A 25757-nucleotide genomic window follows, 5' to 3' on the forward strand; every position below is an offset into this window, starting at 1 on the left:
TTGGCTTAATAAACCATTTGCCACATGAACTTGTTTAAAAAGATTAATTGACCTCCTAAACTTATATACTATATGGTTAGCCCCTAAACTTGCTTATAGTGTCATGATTAAGTCTCTAAATCTATTAGAACAAAAAGTTAATTTATTTTAAAGTCTTAGAATTACGAATTAGACCTTTATTTTTTAAGTTATGAATTTTTTTTTTTTTTACAGATTTAGACAAATTGCAGTGCATATTACTTTAAACAAGTTCAGAGAGCAAATGGATCACTGTAAGCAAGTGCATATCACTTTAAACAAGTTCAGAGAGCAAATGGATCACTGTAAGCAAGTGCATATCACTTTAAACAAGTTCAGAGAGCAAATGGATCACTGTAAGCAAGTTCAAGTTGAGTTTTGGCTCAAACATTTATTTATGGTTCAAAGTTACTAATTAAAAAACTAATAAAAAATTACACAATTAAAATATATTTAAACTAAAAATAAAAATCAATAATATATATAATATTAATAAAAAAAATTGTAACCTGTTCACAAGCTTTCGAACCAAACCCAAAAAAGCTCAGACTCAGTCTCGTTAATGCTCGAGCTGAGTCCAATCAATCCGAACTTTGATCTATTTTTGATCGAGCCGAACTCGAAAAGTTTGCGAACTAGGCAGGCTCGTTTGCACCCTAGGTATAATTGCAATCTGTCTGTCTAATTTTACATTGGAATTATCAATGTTTACCATACCCATGTAAATTTTAAGTATGTTTAGTGGCGGGTGGTACAGCTGATGAAGGGCTCAATTATTGTTACCCTTACCCTTTTGTGCCAAAAATGATATCCACATCCTAACAACTAGGGTTCTCAATTCTAACACAACCTAATACGACCCGTCTGATCATATGAAATATATACATTAATATAACCCAACACCTCTACTTACAACTACTTGGAGTTCATAGACTCGATTCTCAAATATTGGCACACTCTCCAGTCTCCAAATGTGATTGGGATTCTACTACGCTAACTCTTAAAATATGATCACGCTCTTCTAGGTCTATATATGAACTTGAGGATTCAGTAACAGGACAATCTGTTGACAGGCTATACGTCATGCTTGGACTTGGATTCTGCCAGAAGTGATTTCTTATAGCCTTGTATTTGGGGTTGGTGCCGGTGAACCCAGGATCAGAAAGAAGGTCCTGGACAGCAGTTCGACCTTCAAGCATGCTCACAACTTGAGACATTGTAGGCCTAAGTGTGGGTGATGCATTGGTGCATAAGAGAGCCACATTTAGCATTACTATTGCTTCCTCTGATGAATAGGCTGATCCCAACTCTGGATCAACCAGTTCTAGAAGACTTTCTCTCTCTTGTAAAACATAAGCCTGCAACAAATTTAAACAATACTAGAAAAAGGATTTTTCATCTTAATTCTAAGAGAGAAAGAAACTAGAAAAGGATTTTTACTTACCCAGTCAAGAAGGTAAACAAATTCCTCCTTTGGCCTGTAATTTGTGTTGCTTTTTCCACTAACAATTTCCAGTGCAACAACTCCAAAGCTGTAAACATCTGCTTTGCTAGTTAAGTACCCGCGCATTGCGTACTCAGGAGCCATATAACCACTGCAACATCAAAAGTTACAATAAACTTTGTGCAGGTCTATTAAATTGGAAGAGTACAAAAACATGAAAGGGTATTGTGCTACAGCTTACATAGTTCCAGCAATCCGGGTGCTGATGTGGGTATTGTCATCTTCATTTAGCTTAGCCAAACCAAAATCAGAAATTTTAGCATTCAGATCCTTATCAAGCAATACATTGCTTGTCTTGATATCTCTGTGCACAATTTTTATTACAGACTCTTCATGTAGGTACGCCAAACCTCTAGCTACACCTAGACAAATTTTCCTCCTGGTAGGCCAGTCCAGTTTCAACTTGCTTGTTGAATTCTTCCCTGTATATGATCAAATAAAGGTAAATAGTTCCTCATGTCATCAAAGCAAAGCTGTTTATTAGATACAAGTCAAAAACTCACCGAAAAGGGCACGGGATAGGCAGTTATTTTCCATGTACTCGTATACAAGTATCAACTGGTTTCCTTCAACACAGCATCCATAAAGCTTTACAAGATTTTGATGTTGCAGGGCTGATATCATGCCTATCTCATTTATAAATTCTCGATTTCCTTGCCTAGACTTTGTGGACAGTTGCTTTACTGCAATTACAGCTCCATCTGATAATAAACCCTGCATAATAGTTGTAATTCTAATTGTAAACTTTCTATAAGCAGTAATATAATCACAGGAAGCTATAGAAACTTAAACAGGACTGCATATTATCAATTGACGGTGATATCACTGTCTCTATGGCTGAGGGTTATGGAGTTGTTTCCCACTCTTAACCTTCATGTTAAAAGAAACAATCTTTCATCCAAAAACAATCATGATTTAGGAGTAGATATAGAAGGTTCTTCATCCAAAACCATTTAAGATTAATAATTGGATATTATCCTTATACTGTGTTGAATTCAATTTATTTTCTTTATTCTGTGTCTATCAAAATTTCTGAATGCAACCAACAAAATAGGAGTTCATAGAATTTACGGACTGTGCAATTCCATGAGGATAATTATGATCTTTATTCCACATGATGCAGCCCATCAAACTTATTTAGATTGAATTTACCTTAAAAACAGAGCCAAAACCACCCTCTCCAACTTTGTTTTCTGCATCAAAGTTCTTTGTGGCAGCTTTTATTTGTTTTAGTGTGAATATTCCTGTTTGCAAGTCTAAGCCTTTCAGCTCTGCAAAATACAGTTTGATGTCAATAGAGAGGAAGAATTTAAATTATGTTCTATATTCTTCTAGAAAATTATGGAAAGTCAGTGTATGTTTGTGTAAAAAAACATGCATCGTCACTTTTGAGAACCAAATATGAATGATTTTGCAGCTGCGATGGTTTAAGGAAATGCAAGCATGAGCCAACATAATCAGCGACAAGTGAAGTTGAAAAGCTGAAAATTTAGTTCGCCACAAGAGCATCCAAACATCATTTTTAGTTTGCAGTTTTGTGTAGAAATGCCAAAATTATATAGAAAATTCTTAAATACCTCTATCTTCAGAGACTTTACTTCCCAGGCAGCCTTTTCTCCAGAGAATACCTAGGATTAGAAGGACAAGGACAACAAATACCGATGTAGTGCTAGCTGCTATGATTGCATTCCTTTTATCATTATCTGTAGGCGGAGTAAAGTCTGCATAATAAGTGGATGCGTGACAGTTAATAAATTTTGGGGATAATAGAATAATAAATTGCATATAGAACAGATCATTCAACTACACATATGAAAGAGAAAAAGTTTTGAAACAAGTTACTGGATGTGTATCTCTTTCATAGAAAATTTAATACCGAAACTCATATGCTAATGCCACTACAAACAAGGGATGTGAGTAATTCGTCCTTCAGGTTTAGATAACTTGAAGATCAGGCTATATTACTAAAATGAAATGCAGTCTCTAAAGTTATCTCGATTTGACTTACTCGGATCTACTGATATAGCTGATACGAGAGGACCATAAATTCCTCTAACTGGTATGCCTGTTGTCCCTCTTCCAGCCCAATAAAAGTGAATCTCTAATGTGTTACTTGTTACATTCACAGTAAATGTCTTCACAATTGGCCTACCAGTGCCCCCAGCTTCTTCAGCAATGTTAAAATCTTTCAGAGCCAACTTGCCCTATACAAAATCTTCCAAAATTAATAAACATGCATGAAAATAAACTTTATACTATTTGCGTGTAAACCAGCATATAGAGGTACCTGTATGTAAACGTCAAATATACGCTTCCCTAGACTAGTAAATGAATTGTCGCTCGTGAAAACGATCTCTGCAAAGTGGAGCTTTACGGTGTAATTTCCGTTCAAAAGGCAAAGCCCATAATAAGTGAGAGATATAGGCGAAACACGAGCTGTGGTATACAATCGTGCATCTGCAGCAGAGACATTAGCTATGGCAGAAGTGTTGGTCTGAATATAGGAATCACCATCAATGTCATTGTCCATGAAATTTCCTGTACTGCTGAATGCCCAATTCTGACGTGTGTAAAACATAGATGCACCTTTTGGCTCTATATCAGATTCGTATTTGGTGTTACCACCAATAATTGCCTCATGACCACCAGAATTAATATGCAAGGAGTAATGACCTGATGACAATGCAAACGAAAAAAAAAGACTTAAATTTGTATAGCAGAATACTCGTCATGACTCAAATTTTAGTTTTTTCCCTCCCTCAACTCCTCCAACTGTGAACTCTGACAAGCTGATTATGCTAATTATAAAATGTTCTTTGAGTGTATAGATCTTTAAACTCAAATGCTTTACTCACGTTGTTTACTTGAACAGGGGAAGTTCTGTTTCAGGCATGAGTGGACTTCACTTCTGTAATACACAAAGCAGTTCAAATGTACACAGGGCATCACAAATCCAGGAATTAGAGTGAAAGCAAACAAAAATGAGCACTAACAATATACTTCGACACCTAAGTTCACAGTTTTTACAATAAGCATGAAGGATTCTCACAATTTGCTTGTTGATGAAGAGTAACTTTCCACTGAGTTCCTGAAAATATATTTTATAAATAAAATCAGGATACAAAAATAAAAAAGAAAAAAGGAGAATAATATATTTTTATAAACTCACACGCTCCCTCCAGTACATTCAATTGGACCAGAACCTTCCCAAGTGAAATTGTTATCAGAAATATCCCTGTAAAGAAAATCCATGAGAAGATAAAAGTTATCAGCTTAGTGTAAAAGCAAAAAACATCACAACGTGTTCTAGATGCAAATGGTTCAGAATAAGAATAGTTTGAAAGCCTATAGGACTATGAAAGCTGTAGAGGAGAGGAAATTAAAACTTGAGCTATAGGACATACGTAATCTTATTCCTTTCAAAGATCCATTTAGGTACGGGTCCAGTGAGCTTGTTTCCAGTAAAGTACCTAATAAAATAACAAAAAAAAAAATTATATACTATCTTCAAGTCCATCAACCAGTAAATTTGTAGTATTTATTGGGACATTCACTTACATAAAATCCACTTTCGCCAACTGGGAAAATGATGAAGGAATTTCTCCAGTCAGGTTGTTGAAGCTGAGATCTCTACATTGATAAGGAAAACCAGGTATTTTGAGGGAAAGAAAGGAAGGGGAGAAAATCCTTCATAGGTAAATAGTTCTTTGGAAATATTGAGAGAAGGATAAATTACTTAATTGAAAAACGAAATTACAGACAAACCATTCTTAAGGATTCATTATAGGCTTCAGGTGAAGCTACTTACAAAAGTTTCAGTTTTGTCATGTGTCCAACATATTTTGGGATCTTGCCAAACATCAAGCAATTCCTTAGTGTCCTGCATTTGACAATGGATAAATTATTGGTTGTCAATGTCGAATACGCAGCCAAGGGTGAAAACAAGCATAGAAAGGAGATTGAAAAAAAAAAAACACTCGTAACTTACAATGTCTTTATGGACTTCATACTACTCAAATCTGGGAAAGTTGATCCCTTGCCTTTCAGGTCACTAATCCGCCTACAATCGAAGAAAAACGAAATGTAAGTTCTTCATGTATTCTTTTCATATGAAGAAGAGTTAGGCCCTGTTCTTTATCATTTAATTTCAGTAACAATCAGTTCAATTCAGTTCAGTTCAATTCAGTATTCAGTATCCAGTTTCAGCATTCAGTAATTTATCATTATTTATTATATTATAATTATTATAATCACTATTATTATTTATCTATAATTTATCATTATTTATTATTATATATTATTATTATTATTTATACTTTATCATTATCTATAAATTAGACAAAAGTCAAGAAATTATAGTTTATTAAAGTGTATATCGTTTAATAAAAAAATTAAAACTAAAGTATGCATCCATATTTAAAAATTAGGAATTGCATCCATATTATGAATTATTTCTAAAATTTACCGAATTTATCAATGTTAGGAATAAAATTGCACTATTTTAGATGTTAGTGGTAAAATTACTCCTGACCCAAAACGTTATGTTTGCACTTTAACCCTTAATTAGAATAAAAAGTTAAGAGTTTATATTCATATGAAAATTTGTATTTAATTTCATAGGCTTTAAATTATATGTAAATTTGTGTTTGTATGTAATTTTTATTTTTAATTTAAATTAGACTCATTTTTATTTAATTTCATAGGCTTTTATCGAGCCAAGATTTTATCAACCCGAGCTTTTATTTGATATTCAATTTAGTTTTATCTTTAATAATATATTTATTTATTATCAATATTATTAAATTTATTAGAACCATTATTATTATTATTATTATTATTATTATTATTATTATTATTATTATTATAAGTTTATTAATGTCCAATATTATCATTAAAATTATTTTAAAGTCTAATACCATCATTATTGTTAAGTTCGGTTAAGTTCGGTATAATTCAGTTAAGTTCAGTAGCATTCAGTTAAATTCAGTTCAGTATTCAGTAGCATTCAGTTCAGTTCAGTTCAATTCAATTCAATTCAATTCAGTTTTTTTCAGCGATAAAGAACAGAGCCTTAAATTTTGATATTACAGATTTACAGTAGCATACAGATCAGTTAGGTTCTCCAAGGCAGAAATGCTAGGAGGTATTGGTCCCTCTAGTGAGCTACCTTGTATATGTCTGTAAAAGAAAGTAAAAATAACTTTATAACCAGTCTTCTCAAAAATGGATTCGAGTATAAAAAAGGTACACGTTGAAGACTCACAGTTTCTGAACCTTTGTCCATTTACTGATAAAATCAGGTATCTGTCCCGTGAAATTAGTATCACTTATCCTCCTAATAAATGTTGCAGAAAAACTTGGAAGGTATTCGAGGAAGTATCATTAAATAATATGTAATAGTAGATAAAAGTACAAAAGAAAATTGCAAATCTGAAAAACACAATTTAAAGAGTTCAAACAAACAATGCCTCTCGGGAAGAGTAGTTAGCATGCTTTCTTAAACATACAAAGAAAAGATTCAGATATCTAAATAATTGAAGCATCAAAATGAGCTGGTTATGACTTTTTCTGCTCATCGTCCCTATCAAATCCAATTCAAACTACAAAAGCTAAGCTAAAAAAAGACGACTAGTTTATAGTTCTGTGATTAGTTAGCATGCGACTTACATATCAATCAAGTTGACCAACATGGACAGCTCTGAGGGCAGTTTCCCTGAGAATGCATTTGATGAAAGGACCCTGGAGGACGGATAGCAATGATAATGTTAAGAGTAATGGAACAAATTTTGAAAGCAAGTTTAAGAATCAATGAGCATAATAAGATAAACGAATTACAGTTTTTCAAGATTTATCAATCTTCCAATCTCTGGTGGAATGGATCCTGAGAAATTATTTCCCTCAATGCTCCTGCAACAACAACATATTAACGAAAATGAAGCTCATATTTGAAGTTAGGTAAGTCTAGAAAAGACTTAGTTGCTAATACTCAACAAATTGTTATTTCTTCTTTAAATTATTCTAGAGCATGGTAGACTGTTTTCCGATTGAAACATTTTATCAAACAATTGGTCTGCATCCACTTGAAACGCTAACATGGTAGAATTGTATATGATTAGGCTTCCATCAATTTTTAAAACCAAATTCTATCTACTTTAAATTTCATAACAATAAAATACCAAATCCAAAAGTGAACATCAGAAAACAGAACACATCTAGACAAAGCTGAATTATGCTACTTACAGGGTTCTAAGGGTAGAGATATTGGTCAAAGCTATTGGAAATGAACCAGACAATCGATTCCCCATAACGGAGCTGAAAAGAAAAGTATATTAAAATTAGAAGTTGGTGTACATGAACATGATAGAATTGAGAAATTAGAACAGAGGGCATTCTTACAGTTCGACTAAGCGCATGGTAGCCCATTGGGATGGTATAGAACCAGTGAGACAGTTCCGACTCAGATCCCTGCTTAAACAAAACAATTAAGTTTAGAATCGCGCAAAAACTGACTGAAGTTGAGCTATATACAATTTCGACAAATATGTATATGGAATGTGCTCACAATGATTCAAGGTATTGAAGCTTGAAAAACTCTAGCGGGACAATTCCTGACAGATTTTGAGCCTTCAATGCACTGCAACAACATTTTTCAATTAGCAACTTTCCAATACCAAAAAAAATAGAGCATTTACATTTGAATTTTCTTTTCCAATAAAGTTTCTTGAATACTTCTATTATTATCAAGGAAAAATAAATAAATAAACATGTTTATGCCTTTATATTTTTTTATTGATTAATTCTCTCAAAATCTTTTGATTTGATATATAAAATTAACTGTAGTTTTCACTTGGTCAGTCACTCACCAGGTGAAAATCACCGATAACAGTAGTTAAGGACTTTTGAACGTTTAAACAAGACATCTTGTGTATGCATAAAATTATAATTGAAAAATAGTCCGTCTGTAAGGTAAGTAATGGATAAAAATAGCTTAATACACACCATTTGTCTCTAAATTTGTCCAAAAAACTTGATTGACTTTCAAACTTTGAAAATGTCTCGATAGTCCCTGAACTTATATAAAATGTTTATTTAGTTTTTTAACTTGCGTAAAATGTAATCAATTAATTACTCGGTTGCAAAAAAAAAAAGTAAATTAAATGCAGAATATGTATTGTACACATCTTAGATTGTTATTATATAATTAATAAAATAGATTAAAAGTGAAATTCTTACCCGTTCAACTATAAAATTTATCTTCTCTAATATTATATAATATATTTTCCGAATTTAACATTTTTTTTGCAACCGTGATTAATTGATTATATTTTATGCAAGTTTAGGAGGCTAATCGAACATTTTATGTAAGTTCATGGGGCTAACGAGACACTTCAAAAGTTCAGGGTATCAATCAAACTTTTTGGACAAGTTCAGGAGGCAAATGATATATTGAACCAATAAAAACTGAAAAGATTGAATATTAAACTCGTGATGAGGGGAGTAGAAGGATGGTGTACAAAAAGCTCCTTCGCAGAGGATCCTAAATTTAAAAGGGTCCAATTTTTATTTTTTTAAAGGCGGGTCCAATTTTTTATTATTATATAAATATAACTAAATTATTGTTATTATATGAAAAATTAAAGAATGTTAACTTATTGAGAAAATTAACCTTTTAAGAGTCATAAATTATTAGCCTAGTGGTGAAGCTCTTAACCTAGTGGTTGAGAGCTTACCTATGTCTTGGGAGGTCATGGGTTCGAATCACATCCGGGTCTGGTGGGGATTTTTCTTTCTTCTTTAATGTAAGCGCATTGTGCGCAAATTTTTAAAAAAAAAGAGTCATAAATTATTATTATTATCATTATTATACAATATTTTTTTTTAACTATTATTATACAATATCTGATTAAATTATTTTTATTATATTTATTACGTCAAAAATCAAGTTGAAATTATTTTGGTTTTTCATTTTATAAAAATATTAATTTTATATTAAAAAAAATTGGCCTAATTCTTTCCTAGCCCCCTTAACTTGTCCAAATTGGTCATTTTACCCCCTCAACTTATCGAATATTCTATTTACCCCTTTAACTCCATAAAAGTGGTATTTCTCACCCCCTCAACTTATCCATTTATCCCTCCAACTCATAGAATGTTCTATTTATAACTCCATAAAAGTGATATTTTTCACCCCTTACAATCGGTTATCGAAGCCTAAATTGATAACTTTTTTTAAACATTAAACCTATATTTATGCTATTTTGTAAGTGGAACCTAAAGTGATACTTCCTCAAAAATCGTAGACCTATTTTGGTATATTATCCCTACATATAATGTATTTAACTTATTTATCTTGTAATTTGTATTTTTTATTCGTTCTTTCTCTTTTCAACTTTTTTTACTACTATAAATAGATAAGAAATACCATTTTTATGGAGTTAAGAGGGTAAATAGGATCATAAGTGGTGAGAAATACCACTTTTATGGAGTTAAATGGATAAATAGGATATTCGATGAGTTGAAAATGGGTAAAATGACAAATTTGGACAAGTTAAGAGGGTAAGAAATACCATTTTTATGGAGTTAAGGGAGTAAATAGGACATTCGATGAGTTGGAAGGGTAAAATGATCAATTTGGACAAGTTAAGGGGATTGGGTAAGCATTAAGCCAAAAAAAATTAATAAATAAGATCTAATTTTTTCATTTCACACAAATCCTAAAATGTTTAATACGGTTCAGCTCGTGCTATTTATTTATATGAGTTTGTGAAAATATATCACAATTGGTGTATACATTGAACCTTCAGTTAACAAAAGAAATTTGATGAAAAATAAATTACTCATTTCAAAGTTTTTATAGTTGACTATCGTTACAAAGACTTAAAAAAATTATTTTAGTTGAATTTATAATTTTATATACGGATGTATGATTCCATGGAAGCTATATAATAATTATTTCAGTTTTTCATTTTTTATTGTAATGTCTATGAAGAATAAAATTGGAATATAAAATTTTAATATAGGTCGAAAATTTTTATTAGAAGATGATATATATATATAGAAAAAACAAGTTTTTAAATTGAAAAATCCGATAAATAGAAAAAAAAATTGAAACATCCAAATTCCAAACCTTTTTTTTTTAAATGTAAAAAGTAATAAATCGAAGTCAATAAGTCAAACATGATGATTTTCTTTTTTTTTTTGACGACCAAACATGATGATTTTCTAATAATCATTAATCATTATTTTTCACAATTGGCTCCTTCATTAAGGTCTCGTATCTTCCCTGAATTTAATTGAATAGGATATAATTTATTCACTTTGACTGTTGTCTTAAATAAAAAGGAAAAACAAAGGTATCACCATGCATGCTTATAAAACCAGATCAAGCAATGAAAATTATTAATTATTAATGTGTATATATTATCATAAAAAAATGTTTCAATTAAAATATATAATGTAAATTTGAATTCATATGGTATAGATGACAAACATTATTATTATTTTAATAAAAAAAATTATGAGATGTTTTAGAGTTTGGATAGATGCCTCTCCTTGTTGTATTGTTGACATAGGAGAATTTTAATAAATTTAATTTCTGATATATTTTGTTATTAGGGAATAAAAATATTTATATAATTATTGAAAGTGAAAAAGAAAAAGAAAAAGAAAAGGAAAGAAAGTATTTGTGAATCCTAAAATGAAATATTATCTAAATTAGGATAATGGTATTATTTGATTATTTGAAAAAGAAAGGAGTAGAAGAGAAGAGAAGACATACATGGTTAGAATATGGCAAGTGGAATTGGAATTAAAAGTGCAATTGCAGGAGACAGTGCTTTCAAAACCTTTCATTTGATCATCAGAAATAGAAATATTCCAATTTGCGCATGGATCTTTTCCAAAATCCCAATCTTTCTTTCCTAATTTCTTCCCTATTACTTTCAATGCTTCCACTGTATGCAAACACCCATTTTTAATTATTTACCCAAAAAATAATAGAATAGAACCAGAACCAGAAACAGCTTCAAAAAAGAACTAAACCTTCTACTGGGTCAAGCTTAGGAGTAGTAGCTGCACCTGCAAATCCGCAACAAATGAAGAGTGGAATAAGAAGAAGAGCTGCCATTTATATCCTTTTCTGATACTAATTTTGAGAGAGAAAGTAAGAAAGAAAGAGAAGAACACAAGAAAGATAGTCAGTGGCTGGTGATGTTTATATTAAAAGATATCAGTATGCGTATGCCTACCTCTCTCTCTCTCTCTCTGTATATATATATACCCAAAAAATAATACAATTTCATAATTCAAGAATAATATTCTTTTCTAAAATGGGATTAAGGAAATTTAAATTATGTTTTTACATTTCCTAATGCAACCAAATTGGAATGAACCGGTCCGATGCCAACCCGGTTTTTTATTTTTTAAAATTTCAGTTATTTTTAAATATCTAAAAATAATGGAAAAAACTAACTCTCTCAACAAAAATTACAGAAACAGAAGCCCGGTTTCTCCTTGTTCGGTTGCTGAGTTTCTTTTTTTCTTTTTCTGATATTCTGCTCTGCTTCTAAAATTGCAGAAAATAGACACAATTTAATATAAAACAAAAAATTATTTACAAGTAGCAATAGCAAACTAGCAATGATAGAGACAGCTGTGTGGCTAAGAGGGAAATGAAGTACTGTACAACGATGAGGATGGGGATGGGAGGGACACATTGACGTGGACCTTTTTAAGTCCTATGGATATATATACAGTTTTACTAAATATCGCTACTAAATTATTTATTACCGCCTCTTGCTATATATTATGAGAAATTTATAAAATTGGATCAAATCGGAAACTCGTTTATATATTTAGACCAATTATCTAATATATTATATATTTAGACTATTTATTTGTGACTTTTTCAAAATGTTCTTTATATATATATAACAACTTAAAATTTTCTTACTCTTCCGTTATTTTCTTTTCATTTCTTTCTTAATTTACGAACTTCGCACTCCGTTTTTAATTATCAACTCATATTTTCAATTAAAATCTTTCTTTTTGCGAACTTGGCACTCCGTGTTTTTTTATTATTTTGTACGTTTTTCCCAGAATAATACTTCTCGCATATGGTTTTACTTCACATTTTCGCAAACTGCGAAGCTTGCAAAGAGAAATACTATTTCGTAGAATGAATTTTTCTACGCAGTTTTCGCAAACTGTGAAGCCTGCGAAGATAAATACTACTTCGCATAATGAGTTTTTTTACGCCATTTTCGTGAACTGTGAAGATAAATACTACTTTGTAGAATGAGTTTTTCTACGCAGTTTTTACAAATTGTGAAGCAAATTCATGTACTGAAGTACTATTTATCTTCGCAATTTTTGCTTAGACTTCGCAGTTTGGGGAAAATATAAAGTGGTTTTGTTATTTGATGGAAATATACACAAGTAAACAACATGATTAGTAAAATGACATAAAAAAAACATAATATTATCAAAATTTACAACAAGATTGCAATAATAATTCAAACCCTAAACCCCATCAATGGAGTGCTTCCAGAACATTTGGGAGGAACTTCAGAAGCAAAATGAACTAGAACATTTGGTCTTCACTTTCTTTATCACATTCCAATCATCCTTCACTATGATTGATATATTTGTATTCAAGCTAAACAGATACTTCAATTGGATGCCTCTGTATTCAGCTTTCACAAAAATTAAGTCGTTTTAGGAAAATAATGAAAAAAAAACGCTTCGCAGAAAGCGAAACGGCGAAGTCTGTGAAGAGAAATACAACCTGAAAATGATGGTTTTGCTTCGCCTATTGCAACACTGTGAAGTCTGCAAAGAGAAATACAACCTGAAAATAATGATTTTGCTTCACATATTGCGAAACTGCGAAGTCTGTAAAGTCATTTTTTGAGAAAATAATACTTTAGAGTATGATTTTGTTTCGTAGGCTTCGCAAAATGTGATGTAAACTCGTTCTGCAAAGCCATTTTCTGGAAAGAGAGAAAGATGAACGCATAAATACAGTAGATGTGTACCTTCTTTTCGCCTTTTGCCATTGAAATCGACAATAAATATATGACAAACGCAGAAAAACCTCGAATAACGATGTCTTCGATTCGCACAAGAAGAAAAAAACAAAGAGAGGAAGAAGAAACGGAAAGATAAAGAACCATGGATTCGATTCATACAAGAACAAAGAGAGGAAGAACAGACAAGATGATGAAAAAATGGATTTCGTTCGCACATATTAAATATTTTATATACTAACAGTAACAGGTAATCACAATCTTACCAAACACTAATAATTAAGCAGCTAACAACAAATAGCTAACTACAATAGCTAATTGTTAACAATAACAACTATCAATTAACATTCGAACCAAATAGATCTTTAATCTAGAATCCATTTTAGAAAATTAATAAAAAGTTTTGAATGAATAGTTATAGCGTTTAACCATTGAAAAATTGAAAAATGATAATATAATAAAATGGAATTTATTGAATGGGTGAAGTATCAATGATATATCATGTATATTAAAATGGAATTTATTGAATGGGTGAAGTGTCACTGATAAATCATGTATATTGAGTGGTTGCATCATATCAATACCTTTATAACTCAGAGTAGAAGAGTGAAGCTAAGGTAATTACAATGTTATCAGGATTAGATCGAACTGACCGCTTCGACCAGTTGAACCAAAAATTGGTCAGACATCCGGTATGAACTTCTCTGGTTTGTTGAACCCTCAACAAACAGGAGTGACTCGGGTTTAAACTGGAACCCAACAGTTCAACCGGAAACCGATGTGACTCCGGATTAGTAAAAATAGACTTTACATCAACACCATTCCAAAGTGCAATGGAGGTGGTTGACACTCAACTTAGCTATAAACCTCAATTATCACCCTTTAACCTGAAATTTGATTTATAGCACCTTTTCTTGTTTCTCCTTTTATACATAGTCAATGTGGAATTCATTATATAAAATCAATTTAACACCCTCTTTGCCTGTTCTACCTTTCCCATTTTATTTTTTTAGTATTACATTTTTTTTCTTAAGCTACTTAAGTTTCTTAGGTTTTTTTATTATTAAATCTTTTAGATTTTATACATACAAATAATGTAGTTCATTTAAGTTATATTAGTAGCAAATATATAAAACACTATCTCGTAAGAGTCTTCTCCTAATAATTGATTAAAAATAATCTTAAATTAAGTGGATTACTAGACCCAGCCCCAATTTCACACTTCCAGTTCCGAAAAAAGACGTAACCGCCCTTTAATCAAAAATTGAAAATTCCAAACCCTCCCAAACTCTCTCAAACTCTCTCAAATACATTTTGATCCGAAATCAAAGACAACACGTTTGATGGAGAGCAATCCGTTATCACCAGGAAGAGACGAGAGTGACGTTGTCCCTAAAGTCGAGGTATTTTTCCGATTAAACTTCCAATGATTTCTGTAAATTTTTTGAAAAAAAAAAATCACTGGTTCGGCCCTCGGGCGTGTGAGCATCACGCCTCACCATGTGGTGGGGCATTTGAATATTACGCCCACCACATGGTGAGGCGTGATGTTCATACGCCCCACCATGAGGTGTGACGTGATGTGCATACGCCCCACCATGTGGTGAGGCGTGATGCTCATACGCCCCACCATGTGGTGAGGCGTGATGTTCATACGCCCCATCATATGGTGCGGCGTGTTGCTCACACGCCCGAGCTTATTTCTGGCGAATTTTCGGGTTTAGACACCGAAATGCTGTAGAAATGTCGCGTGTTGGAATGTAATGTTCGTTATTTATCATTTGCAGGAGGTTTCGTTAGAAGATTTTGGTGGAAACGGCATTGATTATAGTTCACAGTTTTTTCCCAAACAAACATTTCAAACATATCATGAAGCTGTTAACTAGGCAAAACAGACGGCAATTGGGATCGGCTTCGAGTTAACCACAGCGTTGCACAAGACAAGGGGCAAGTCAAAATGGATATTGGTTAAATGTGCTCGTGGTATTAAGAATTATAGAAGGAAAAAGGATATGGATATGGAGGAAGTAGTACGGAGGGATACAAAAATAAAGTACTGTGGTTGCAAAATCCAGATAAAGGTTATAGAAATCGCTGAATTAGGCGGTTGGGTGGTGAATGGGATTGCTGGAGATAGAGGACAGCACTGTCATCATTTGGCTGTATATCGTCAGGGCTACAGACAGATGAGCGGAATAAGCCCGAGTTCCAAAAAACTTGTTCGTGAAATGAGTGCAGCTCAAGCTAAGCCTTGTGCTATTTTTGCTGCAATCAAAGAAAAACATCCGGAGGATTGCCCGACACAAAGACATGTTTATAACTACAGGGAGAAAATCAGGACTGAGAGCTTTGAGGGTCAGGATGTAATCGGTCAGTTTTATCGGCTTGCTATAGATAAGGAATACATACATTGGACGCAAGCGGTGCCGGGCAGCAATGTTATGACTCACTTATTTATGGCACATCTTACATCGATCACACTGTTCCGATCTTATTACTTGTTTGTTGGTATGGATTCAACATATAAAACAAACAAGTATAAGATGCCATTCTTTGAGATCATTGGAATGACGCCTTCAAACAAAAACTTCTTGATCGCCTATGCAATCATGAAGGATGAAACTGAGGGAAGTTATATGTGGGTGTTACAAAAATTGAAGCTTTTGCTCCAACCTGATGTGCATTCGATAGCCATTGCTACAGATCGAGAGTTAGGACTGGTGAGACCGGTTCGTGAGGTATTTTCTCATAGTCATCATTTATTGTGTACATGGCATATTAATAAAGATGTGGAGGATAGAGTAGGCAAGTTGTGTGGAATGAAGGTTTTTGGTGAACTTTTTAAGAATTCCAAATGGAAACGTATAATTAAAGCATCGACAGTAGCCGAATATGAGGCGGCAGTGGTAGCCATGAAGAATTCTACTGCCAACTGGCCTCGTGTGATAGAGTACATGGAGACCACATGGCTAGTGCATAAAGAGAAGTTCTGTCGAGCATGGACGAACAAGATGTTGCACTTAGGAAACACCACAACCTGTTGAGTGGAGAGTTCATATGCACAGTTTAAACAGTGGTTGAATTCATCTACAAGTGCACTCGATACAGTGTGGGCGAAAGTGCACAAGGACATTGAGGCTCAGATCGATGCGATCAAGTAAGACATTTATTCTGTTATTTAATTTAATCTTTTAAATTGTAATACATTAGTTTTGTAATCCTCTACTGTATATAATCAGATACTCACTCGAGGACTCGAGAAGAAGATCTACGGTGGCTCACTGTAAAGAACCTTTCAAGTATCTCGACTTACACGTTTCACATTACTGCTTGCGTGTACTGAATGATGAGCTCAAACGTATGCACGGATTGAGTATGGATGTGGTAAGTGAATGCAGATGCGTTTTGCCCATGACTCATGGCATTCCGTGTGCATGTGAGCTTAAAACGTATATTGACATAGGTGAATCGGTTTGTGCCGACCGCATCCATCCTTTTTGGAGATCTCTTGTGTTTGAAGGTTTGAGTGACATACCAGTTACGGCTCCCGTATTTGCTGACGGGTCTGAGGATCACCAGTTTTTTCACTCTCTTATGGAAAAGATTGAAAAATTAGATCCTTCAATGGTGCATAGCATATCGATGATGATTCATGATCAGATAAACCCGGATCAAAGTGGCTTCAAAGAACTTGAGGTCAAAGACACTGTTAGGGGTAGACCAAAGGGGAATTTTGTTGGTCCCATGTAACGTGATAGTATTAGTTCCAAGGGGGGTTAGGAACTAATTAAACTTTTTCCTAATTAATGCTGACTTAATTTAAGATTTTATGATTTAACTCAATTTCAGGTCAGCAAGGCTGAGTATGATGTAAGACAACTTTAGACAGACATTGACTAGAGCTGTTTCAATCGTGAGTTGGGAAGTAACACTTAAGTCAGTTTCCAACTCAGTACTCAGATTACTCAGCTTGAGTGTGTACAAATTATTTTACTGAGTAATGTTAAGCAAGCAGCGCATATATATATATATATATATATATATATATATATATATATATATATATATCAAGAGAAAGGGTTAGAAGTTACTCAACAGACTTATCCTGGTTCGGCCTCTCCGCCTACGTCCAGTCCCTGGAATCCTTCCGAGCTTTTTCAATCCTCTACTGAGCTCTTTAAAGGTAGAGCACAAACCTTTTACAATAGCAACTGAGTATGCAAGAGTACCGTCCTCTATTCCTCTACTCAATCCTATCTACCACTGAGTACTATAACCGAGTACTCAGCTTCTCTCTACCACTGAGTACTATAACCGAGTACTCAGCTTCTCTCTACTTTTACAGATGATACAAGATTTGTTCTTACTAAGTGAAGAACACTTTAGATGAATAAAATCACTCTAGAATTTTACACAAAGATGGGAGTTGGTGTAAGAGCTTGCTTTTTCTTTTCAGACAGCTTCTATTTTGGATTTTGCAAGTGAATTGACTTGATGAAGATTTGCTTGTCTGCCTTATGTGCTTGTATGCGTGTGTATTTGATCCAAGTGATGAATTGGCCTTTTTATAGTGATCTTGAGGCGCCAATGATTTGAATCCCGACATAGCCGTTGTGGGAAAATGGTCTTCATTCATCACCACTTGGTCAGCAGTCAGTGCTGCAGGCCAATCCTGTCTTTTGTTTTTCGTCAGGAGCCAGGTTTGTCTTCTAACGTTAGGTTTGTCTTCTTGTGCCAGGTTTGTCTTTTAGTAATTTATCAAATGGTCCATGCTTCTCGAAAAGGTCCTTTCGACAGATTTCTGAGTCTTCTGAATTTTGCTCAGACCTTGTCTTCCAAGTTGACGGATCATTGACGCTGACCTGATGACCACTCAGCTTGATGTAGCGGTTTCACCTTCAAGCTTTTCTGAAGAAGACATTTCTTTTCTTGAAGCTCAGTTGCATTCTTACTCAACTTCTGCTGTGTGACTTGCGTCTACTGACTTTTGGCTTTCTTTTATAGATGTTCAATTCATGTTCTCATTACTTAACTTACTCAACATTGAACAAACACATTAGTATAATTAAATCAAAGCACTTAAATTTAATTGTTTAATCATGGGATTAACTTAAATAATTTTGTCAAATCAAAATCATGTGGAAAGGTGTTTCAACAAACTCCCCCGGAATCCTTCCGAGCTTTTTCAATCCTCTACTGAGCTCTTTAAAGGTAGAGCACAACCCTTTTACAATAGCAACTGAGTATGCAAGAGTACCGTCCTCTATTCCTCTACTCAATCCTATCTACCACTGAGTACTATAACCGAGTACTCAACTTCTCTCTACCACTGAGTACTATAATCGAGTACTCAGCTTCTCTCTACTTTTACAGATGATATAAGATTTGTTCTTACTAAGTGAAGAACACTTTAGATGAATAAAATCACTCTAGACTTTTACACAAAGATGGGAGTTGGTGTAAGAGCTTGCTTTTTCTTTTCAGACAGCTTCTATTTTGGATTTTGCAAGTGAATTGACTTGATGAAGATTTGCTTTGTATGTCTTATGTGCTTGTATTCATGTGTATTTGATCCAAGTGATGAATTGGCCTTTTTATAGTGATCTTAAGGCGCCAATGATTTGAATCCAGACATAGCCGTTGTGGGTAAACGGTCTTCATTCGTCACCACTTGGTCAGCAGTCAGTGCTGCAGGCCAATCCTGTCTTCTGTTTTTCGTCAGGAGCCAGGTTTGTCTTCTAATGCCAGGTTTGTCTTCTTGTGCCAGGTTTTTCTTTTAGTAATTTATCCAATGGTCCATGCTTCTCGAAAAGGTCCTTCCGACAGATTTTTTAGTCTTCTGAATTTTGCTCAGACCTTGTCTTCCAAGTTGACGGATCATTGACGCTGACCTGATGACCACTCAGCTTGATGTAGCGGTTTCGCCTTCAAGCTTTTCTGAAGAAGACATTTCTTTTCTTGAAGCTCAGTTGCATTCTTACTCAACTTCTGCTGTGTGACTTGCGTCTGCTGACTTTTGGCTTTCTTTTATAGATGTTCAATTCATGTTCTCATTACTTAACTTACTCAACATTGAACAAACACATTAGTATAATTAAATCAAAGCACTTAAATTTAATTGTTTAATCATGGGATTAACTTAAATAGTTTTGTCAAATCAAAATCATGTGGAAAGGTGTTTCAATAAACTCCCCCATTTTGATGTTGGCAAAAGTATTTAGTAAGGAACTCAGTGTTGAGCTCCCCCATGATAGTTGACCTTTTCTATTCTTCTGAAAATACTCCCCCGTAAGGGTTGGATCTACTGACTTAGTTCAACTCTAAACCTTCTAAGATCTAATCGAGTGAAACTAAGGCTTGAATCCACTGACTTAGTTCAATTCTAAACCTTCTAAGATTTAATCGAAATGAGTCTAAGGTCAGCTTCAGAAGTAGGTCAATGCTTGGAACGTTTTTCATTTACTCAGTTTTAATTTTTAGTTAAGTTCAGGTATCAGAGTAAAGGTGAGTTGAGTATATTAATTGGGACTGGGTAGTTTTACTCAGTGACCAAGTACTTGTATAATGTTTATGTTCGCAAGTTCATTTTGTTCAATGAATAGTCATGTCAGCATATAGATAAACACAACATATAAAGCATCACATGTATATATATATATATAAGAGATAGTATGAATAAGGATGCTTTCATATATATATATACTCAGTCTAACAAGAAACATGCCATATATAGAAACACAAGTTACAAGCTAAGACTATTGCTAGTTCTTTTTTCTTGATGTTGACTTGAACTTGGTTAGCTTTGGGTTTGGTTTGCTGGCTGGGCTTGGCTATTCTTTGTTGCTGAGTTTGGTTGCCCGGATAAGCAGAAGTTGAGCCAGGAGGCTTCTGCTGAAGGAAAATAGACAAGCCTAGGCGCAGGGGAATAATAAAATTTTATCTATTTTATCTATTTCCTTTTTCCAATATCTGTTAATTGTTATTTCATATAAAGAGGGATATAATGAAATACCTTCTCTGAAGAACTATCTACAGTAGAAGTGCCAGCTTGGTCATGTGCTGACTTCTGCTGCTCGGTTGGAGTAGGAAGGATTTGTTCAGCAACATTATTATTTACCTGCTCAGTGTAAACTTGAGATGGAATTGGGATAGATGGTGGAATCACTTCAGAGTTGGCTTGAGCAGGATGATTTTCCTTGGCTAACTCGTTGTGTTGAGCAGTAGGAACTTCGATCACTTTCTCAGTAGAAGATGGAGCAGAGGTGTCGGTAGAAACTTGACCCTTAGGAATTGTTGGGTTGGCTTGTTCCTCAGGTTGAGAAACAGAGGCTTGCTTTTCCTTCACTTGACTTGGAGTGGGCTCAGAGATGTTGGTGAAGAAGTTGAATTCAAGTCCAGTCAGGTCAGTGATGGGGTCCCTTAGCGGAGCATTATCTAAGATGTCTATGAGGTTAGGCTTCTGTGCCTTCCGCTTGAACCGTTTTTCAATGCTTCCCTTATGATTTTTGGTTGGAGGAGAAGGGACAGCGGAGATAGGTTCTGGGGACTCAGGAGAGGAGTTGAGTCCAAAGTCAGCATAAAGGTCCTCAACCTTGTTCTTCACTAGAGACTCGGCTCCTTGTTCACCAGCGTGCTCAACAGCAGCTGTGTTACTTGGCTCAGTAGGTTGCGTCTCATCAGCTTCAGGCTGTTCCTCAGTGCAACCGTGCTCTTCCTCCTGATTGCAAGGAGTCTTTTCCAAGTCGATTTCCTGACTTTGCAGGAAATGTGAATCCCTTGAGATGACGAAATCGAGTGGAGCAGCATCCAACATCGTCATCCCAGAGGATTTCTTCCTCTTTAGAGGTTGCTCAAGTGTCTCCTCACTTTCTTCCTCAGGCTCAGCTCGCTTCTTCTTTCTATCAGCTGACTCTGGTTGCTTTTGAGCTGGCTCAGCAGGAGCAGCTTTCTTCTCCCTTACTGCTAGCCTGATCTTCTTTACAGTTTGATTAATGTCTTTGGCTGTCGGTGTTGAGGATGGGTTAGCTTTCCTCTTTCTTTCCTTCTTGGATCGCTCAACAGGTGCTTCTTCAACTATAGTTTCCTTTCCTTTCTTTGGTTTGAAAGGAAGGCTGTGAGCTAACTCGAACAGGATTGCTGAGTTGATTTCAGTGCCCTCTACATCGATTTCCCCTTTTAAGCTGACTTTGTGATCCTGAAGAATTTTGGTGATGAGAGAACTCATCCTAAGAATCCCGGTGCTGCGTTGGAAAGCCCCAATGAGAAAGACGGGCATGTTGAGTAGTTGGAATTTGAGCATATGCCAGATGAAGCATTGCTCAAAGTTTGAGGCTGAGGAGGAGGAGTTAACCTTGGGAAAAAGATAGTTGGTCAGGATGTAGTGTGCTTGTCTTTGAGGATGACTCAAATTAGTACTAGAGACTTCACCAACGTGTTTCTTGGGTTTACAGAACTCAGCGTCGTACTCAACCCGCTTGTAATCATTTGGGCATCGTAGTTCTGCACCTTCTTCTTTCAGATCTAGCAGTATAGCGAGATAAGAAGGGGTGATGGTGATCTCCTTGTTCTTAACCTGAGTTATCATATAGTCATCATCATCGTCAGCTACTTTCAGGTTTGCGTAGAATTCCTTCACTAGTTGTGGGTAGGTTATTCCAGGGAGATAGAAGAGGGTAGTCCATCCATTCTTTGAGATCCACTCACAGAAGGGTTTTTCAGCCTCGACAAAGCTTTTAGAGAACCATCGGGAGTGGAAGACGTTGAGGTTCTTGGTACTGCTGAAGACTGGGAAGAACTTCCTTTCCTTGGGTTTCTTGTTCTTCTTCTCTTTCTTCTTCTTCGATGGAGTAGATCAGTCAGTTCGGGGGTTCTCACCAAGGATGCTGACTTCGTCCATAGGTTGGTCAAGCTGACCATGGGTTTGTTGTTCATAGGAAGATGTTTCTTGATACTCCTGCTCAGCTGGAGAAGGAGGATTTATATCTGAGCAGTTGTCATCGTATTAGTCACTTGAACAATTCTGGGAATCGTCAAACATGATGTTCTTGAGTAGTTCTTAAGAAACTCAGAGGATTTGGGAATTGAGAGAGAGAGATCGAGTGCGAAATTATCAAGCGTAAGAGGGGATCAGTGAGAAATCGTTCACTATTTATAGCCGGAGCATATTGATCTGATAGGTTAGAATGGTGGTGGGTTCTTAAAGCATTCAACGGTATTTAATTCTGACATTAATGACACATTCGGCGCATGGTTTTCTAATGATTACGCTTACGTCATCCTAGTTGGCTACTCGAATTCGTGTGCAAGCATTAATTGCACAAGTTATTTCACTCAGCATCTAAGACACTAAACATTTGAGGTTCTGTGCTTATAGTTTAGCGTAGAAGGGATACTTAGCATGCGTAGTAACTCAACTTTTAGCAATCACTCAATGTATTTAGCAATTCAACATATAGTGATTTCATAGCATTCATATTTACTCAGCATATGACAGTTACTCAACATGTAATAATTACTCGGCATATTATAATCACTCAACATTCATTTTACTCAGAAATTTATTGAAGAGGATTAGACATACCGATAGCTTCCCTTAGTATACTAAACTACTCATGAGCTAATGGCTTCGTGAAGATATCTGCAAGCTGTTCATCTGTTGGAACATAGGTCAGCTTGATCTCACCTTTGAGTACATGATCTCTGATGAAGTGATGCCTAATGCTGACATGCTTCATCCTGCTGTGCTGGATTGGATTCTTTGACAAGTCAATGGCACTTTTGTTGTCACATTTGACTTCAATTGTTTTAGTCTGAACTCCATAGTCATCCAGCTGTTGCTTGATCCACAAGACTTGAGCAACACAGCTTCCAGCAGCAATGTACTGAGGACTGATTCTTACTGAACCAAGATACTAGATAGCTTCTAAGGAAATGACATCCTCCAAAAGTGCTTTTCCGTTCAAGCTTGTCTCGTCCATAGTCAGCGTCAGTGTATCCAATGAGTGTGAAATCATTTGTATTAGGATACCATAAACCTGCATTCACTGAGCTTTGCAAATATCTAAGGATTCTTTTTACAGCTATGTAGTGAGATTCCTTAGGGTCAACTTGATATCTTGCACAATAACATACTGAGTATTGTATATCTGGCCTACTTGCCGTTAGATATAGTAGAGAGCCTATCATACCTCGGTACAATTTGCTGTCTACTGACTTACCTTTTTCGTCAGCACAAAGTACAGTATCAGTACCCATTGGAGTAGATATTGGCTTACAGTTTTCCATATCAAATTTCTTCAATATCTCCTTGGCATACTTAGTCTGGCTGATAAAGATGCCATTCTTACCTTGTTTAATTTGAAGTCCAAGGAAGAAGTTGAGTTCTCCCATCATAGACATCTCAAACTCAGTTTGCATCTGCTTGCTAAATTCCTTGCACATTGACTCATTAGTAGCGCCAAAAATAATATCATCAACGTATATTTGTGTCAGTAGGGTATCTTTATCCTTTTTCTTAATGAATAAGGTTGTGTCAGCTTTTCCTCTGACATAGTTTCTGGTCAGCCTTTCATACCAAGCATGTGGTGCTTGCTTCAAGCCATACAATGCCTTTTTGAGTTTATAAACATGGTTTGGGAACTTTGGATCCTCAAACCCTGGAGGCTGACTAACATAAACCTCTTCATTTATAACTCCATTAAGAAATGCACTTTTGACATCCATTTGGAACAATTTAAAATTCATAAAGCTAGCATATGCATACAATATTCTTATAGCTACTAATCTAGCTACAGGGGCAAAGGTCTCACCGTAGTCAATACCTTCCTGCTGACTGTAACTTTGAGCTACAAGTCTGGCTTTGTTCCTAACTACGTTTCCTTGTTCATCTAGCTTATTACGAAATACCCATTTTGTTCCTATGGTCTTTTGATTCCTTGGTTTAGGCACTAAATCCCATACTTCGTTTCTTTTGAATTGGTCGAGTTCCTCTTGCATCGCGTTTATCCAGAATTCATCATTCTCAGCTTCTGAGAAGTTTCTTGGTTCAAGAACTGACACGAAAGCTACATTGCTAAGATATCTCCTGAGTTGATTTCTGGTCATCAGGGTGTTCTCAGCGGCATCAAGAATGCTACTTTCAGAGTGTCCTCTTGGAACCTTGATCTCTTTTGGCAGTGTAGTGTCCTCAGGGGTAGGTGTTTCAACAATCTCTGTAGGATTATATTGGTCAGCAAAGATAATTTGAGGTTCGTTTTTACCTTTGGTCAGCCCTTGAGGTAGCGACTCAGCGGCTCCATTTTGGTCAGCGGAAGCTGAGCATGGGTCATCTTTGGCAGGCTGACTTATCTTCCCTGCAGGGTTAATTTCATCGAACTCAACATGTACAGACTCTTCTAAGACCTGAGTTCGTTTATTGAACACCCTATATGCTTTACTGTTTGTTGAGTACCGTAAGAATATAGCTTCGTCAGCTTTTGAATCAAACTTAGCAAGGTTGTCTTTGGTATTTAGAATAAAACATTTGCAACCAAAGGCACGAAAATATCCAATGTTGGGTTTTCGTCCTTTCCAAAGTTCATAGGGGGTTTTCTTAAGTATAGGTCTGACTAGAGCCCTATTGAGTATATAGCAAGCTGTGTTGACAACTTCACCCCAGAAATACTTTGGAAGCCTATTCTCACTCAGCATTGTCCTAGCTATTTCGACTAAGGTTCTGTTCTTCCTTTCAACTACCCCATTTTGTTGAGGAGTTCTAAGAGCAGAAAAATTATGGTCGATGCCGCTGGCTTCACAGAATTCTTCAAATTGCTGATTTTTGAATTCTCCGCCATCATCACTCCGGATGTGAGCTAATTTTAGGTCTTTATCATTTTCAAGTTTTCTAACCAATGTTGAGAACATCTCAAAAGCTCAATCCTTGATACTCAGCAGGATGACCCAAGTGTACCGAGAGAAGTCATCTACAATGACCAGAGAAATTTTTTTACCACCCAAGCTCAGCGGTTGGACTGGTCTGAAAAGATCCAAGTGTAGTAACTCTAATGGACGCTTGGTTGAGACTACATTTTTACTTTGAAAATATTTTTTTAGTTGGTTTTCCTTGCTGACAAACATTGCATAATTGATCCTTTTCAAACCCGAGTTTGGGCAATCCCTCAACTAATTGCTTTCTTGCTAATTTGGCAAGGAGGTCCATGTTTACATGACCA

At 35.1% G+C, this 25757-nt stretch overlaps 1 protein-coding gene across 1 annotated transcript; it reads right to left on the minus strand.

Moving 5' to 3' along the window:
• Nucleotides 1-473: 473 nt before the first annotated feature.
• On the minus strand, nucleotides 474-11905 carry LOC136203536 (probable LRR receptor-like serine/threonine-protein kinase At1g07650). The gene is made up of 24 exons (XM_065994712.1): nucleotides 11564-11905; nucleotides 11301-11475; nucleotides 8085-8156; nucleotides 7919-7987; nucleotides 7763-7834; nucleotides 7358-7429; nucleotides 7190-7261; nucleotides 6786-6857; nucleotides 6629-6700; nucleotides 5511-5582; nucleotides 5331-5402; nucleotides 5081-5152; nucleotides 4927-4992; nucleotides 4692-4757; nucleotides 4572-4610; nucleotides 4378-4430; nucleotides 3810-4195; nucleotides 3531-3726; nucleotides 3100-3243; nucleotides 2675-2793; nucleotides 2026-2236; nucleotides 1704-1944; nucleotides 1463-1613; nucleotides 474-1376 (listed from the first exon to the last, which is right to left on the minus strand). The coding sequence occupies exons 1-24, from the start codon at nucleotides 11646-11648 to the stop codon at nucleotides 960-962; spliced, it is 3066 nt and encodes a 1021-aa protein (XP_065850784.1). The 5' UTR covers nucleotides 11649-11905; the 3' UTR covers nucleotides 474-959.
• Nucleotides 11906-25757: the final 13852 nt, after the last annotated feature.

This window comes from Euphorbia lathyris, chromosome 1, assembly GCF_963576675.1.
Source record: "Euphorbia lathyris chromosome 1, ddEupLath1.1, whole genome shotgun sequence".
NCBI lineage: Eukaryota > Viridiplantae > Streptophyta > Magnoliopsida > Malpighiales > Euphorbiaceae > Euphorbia > Euphorbia lathyris.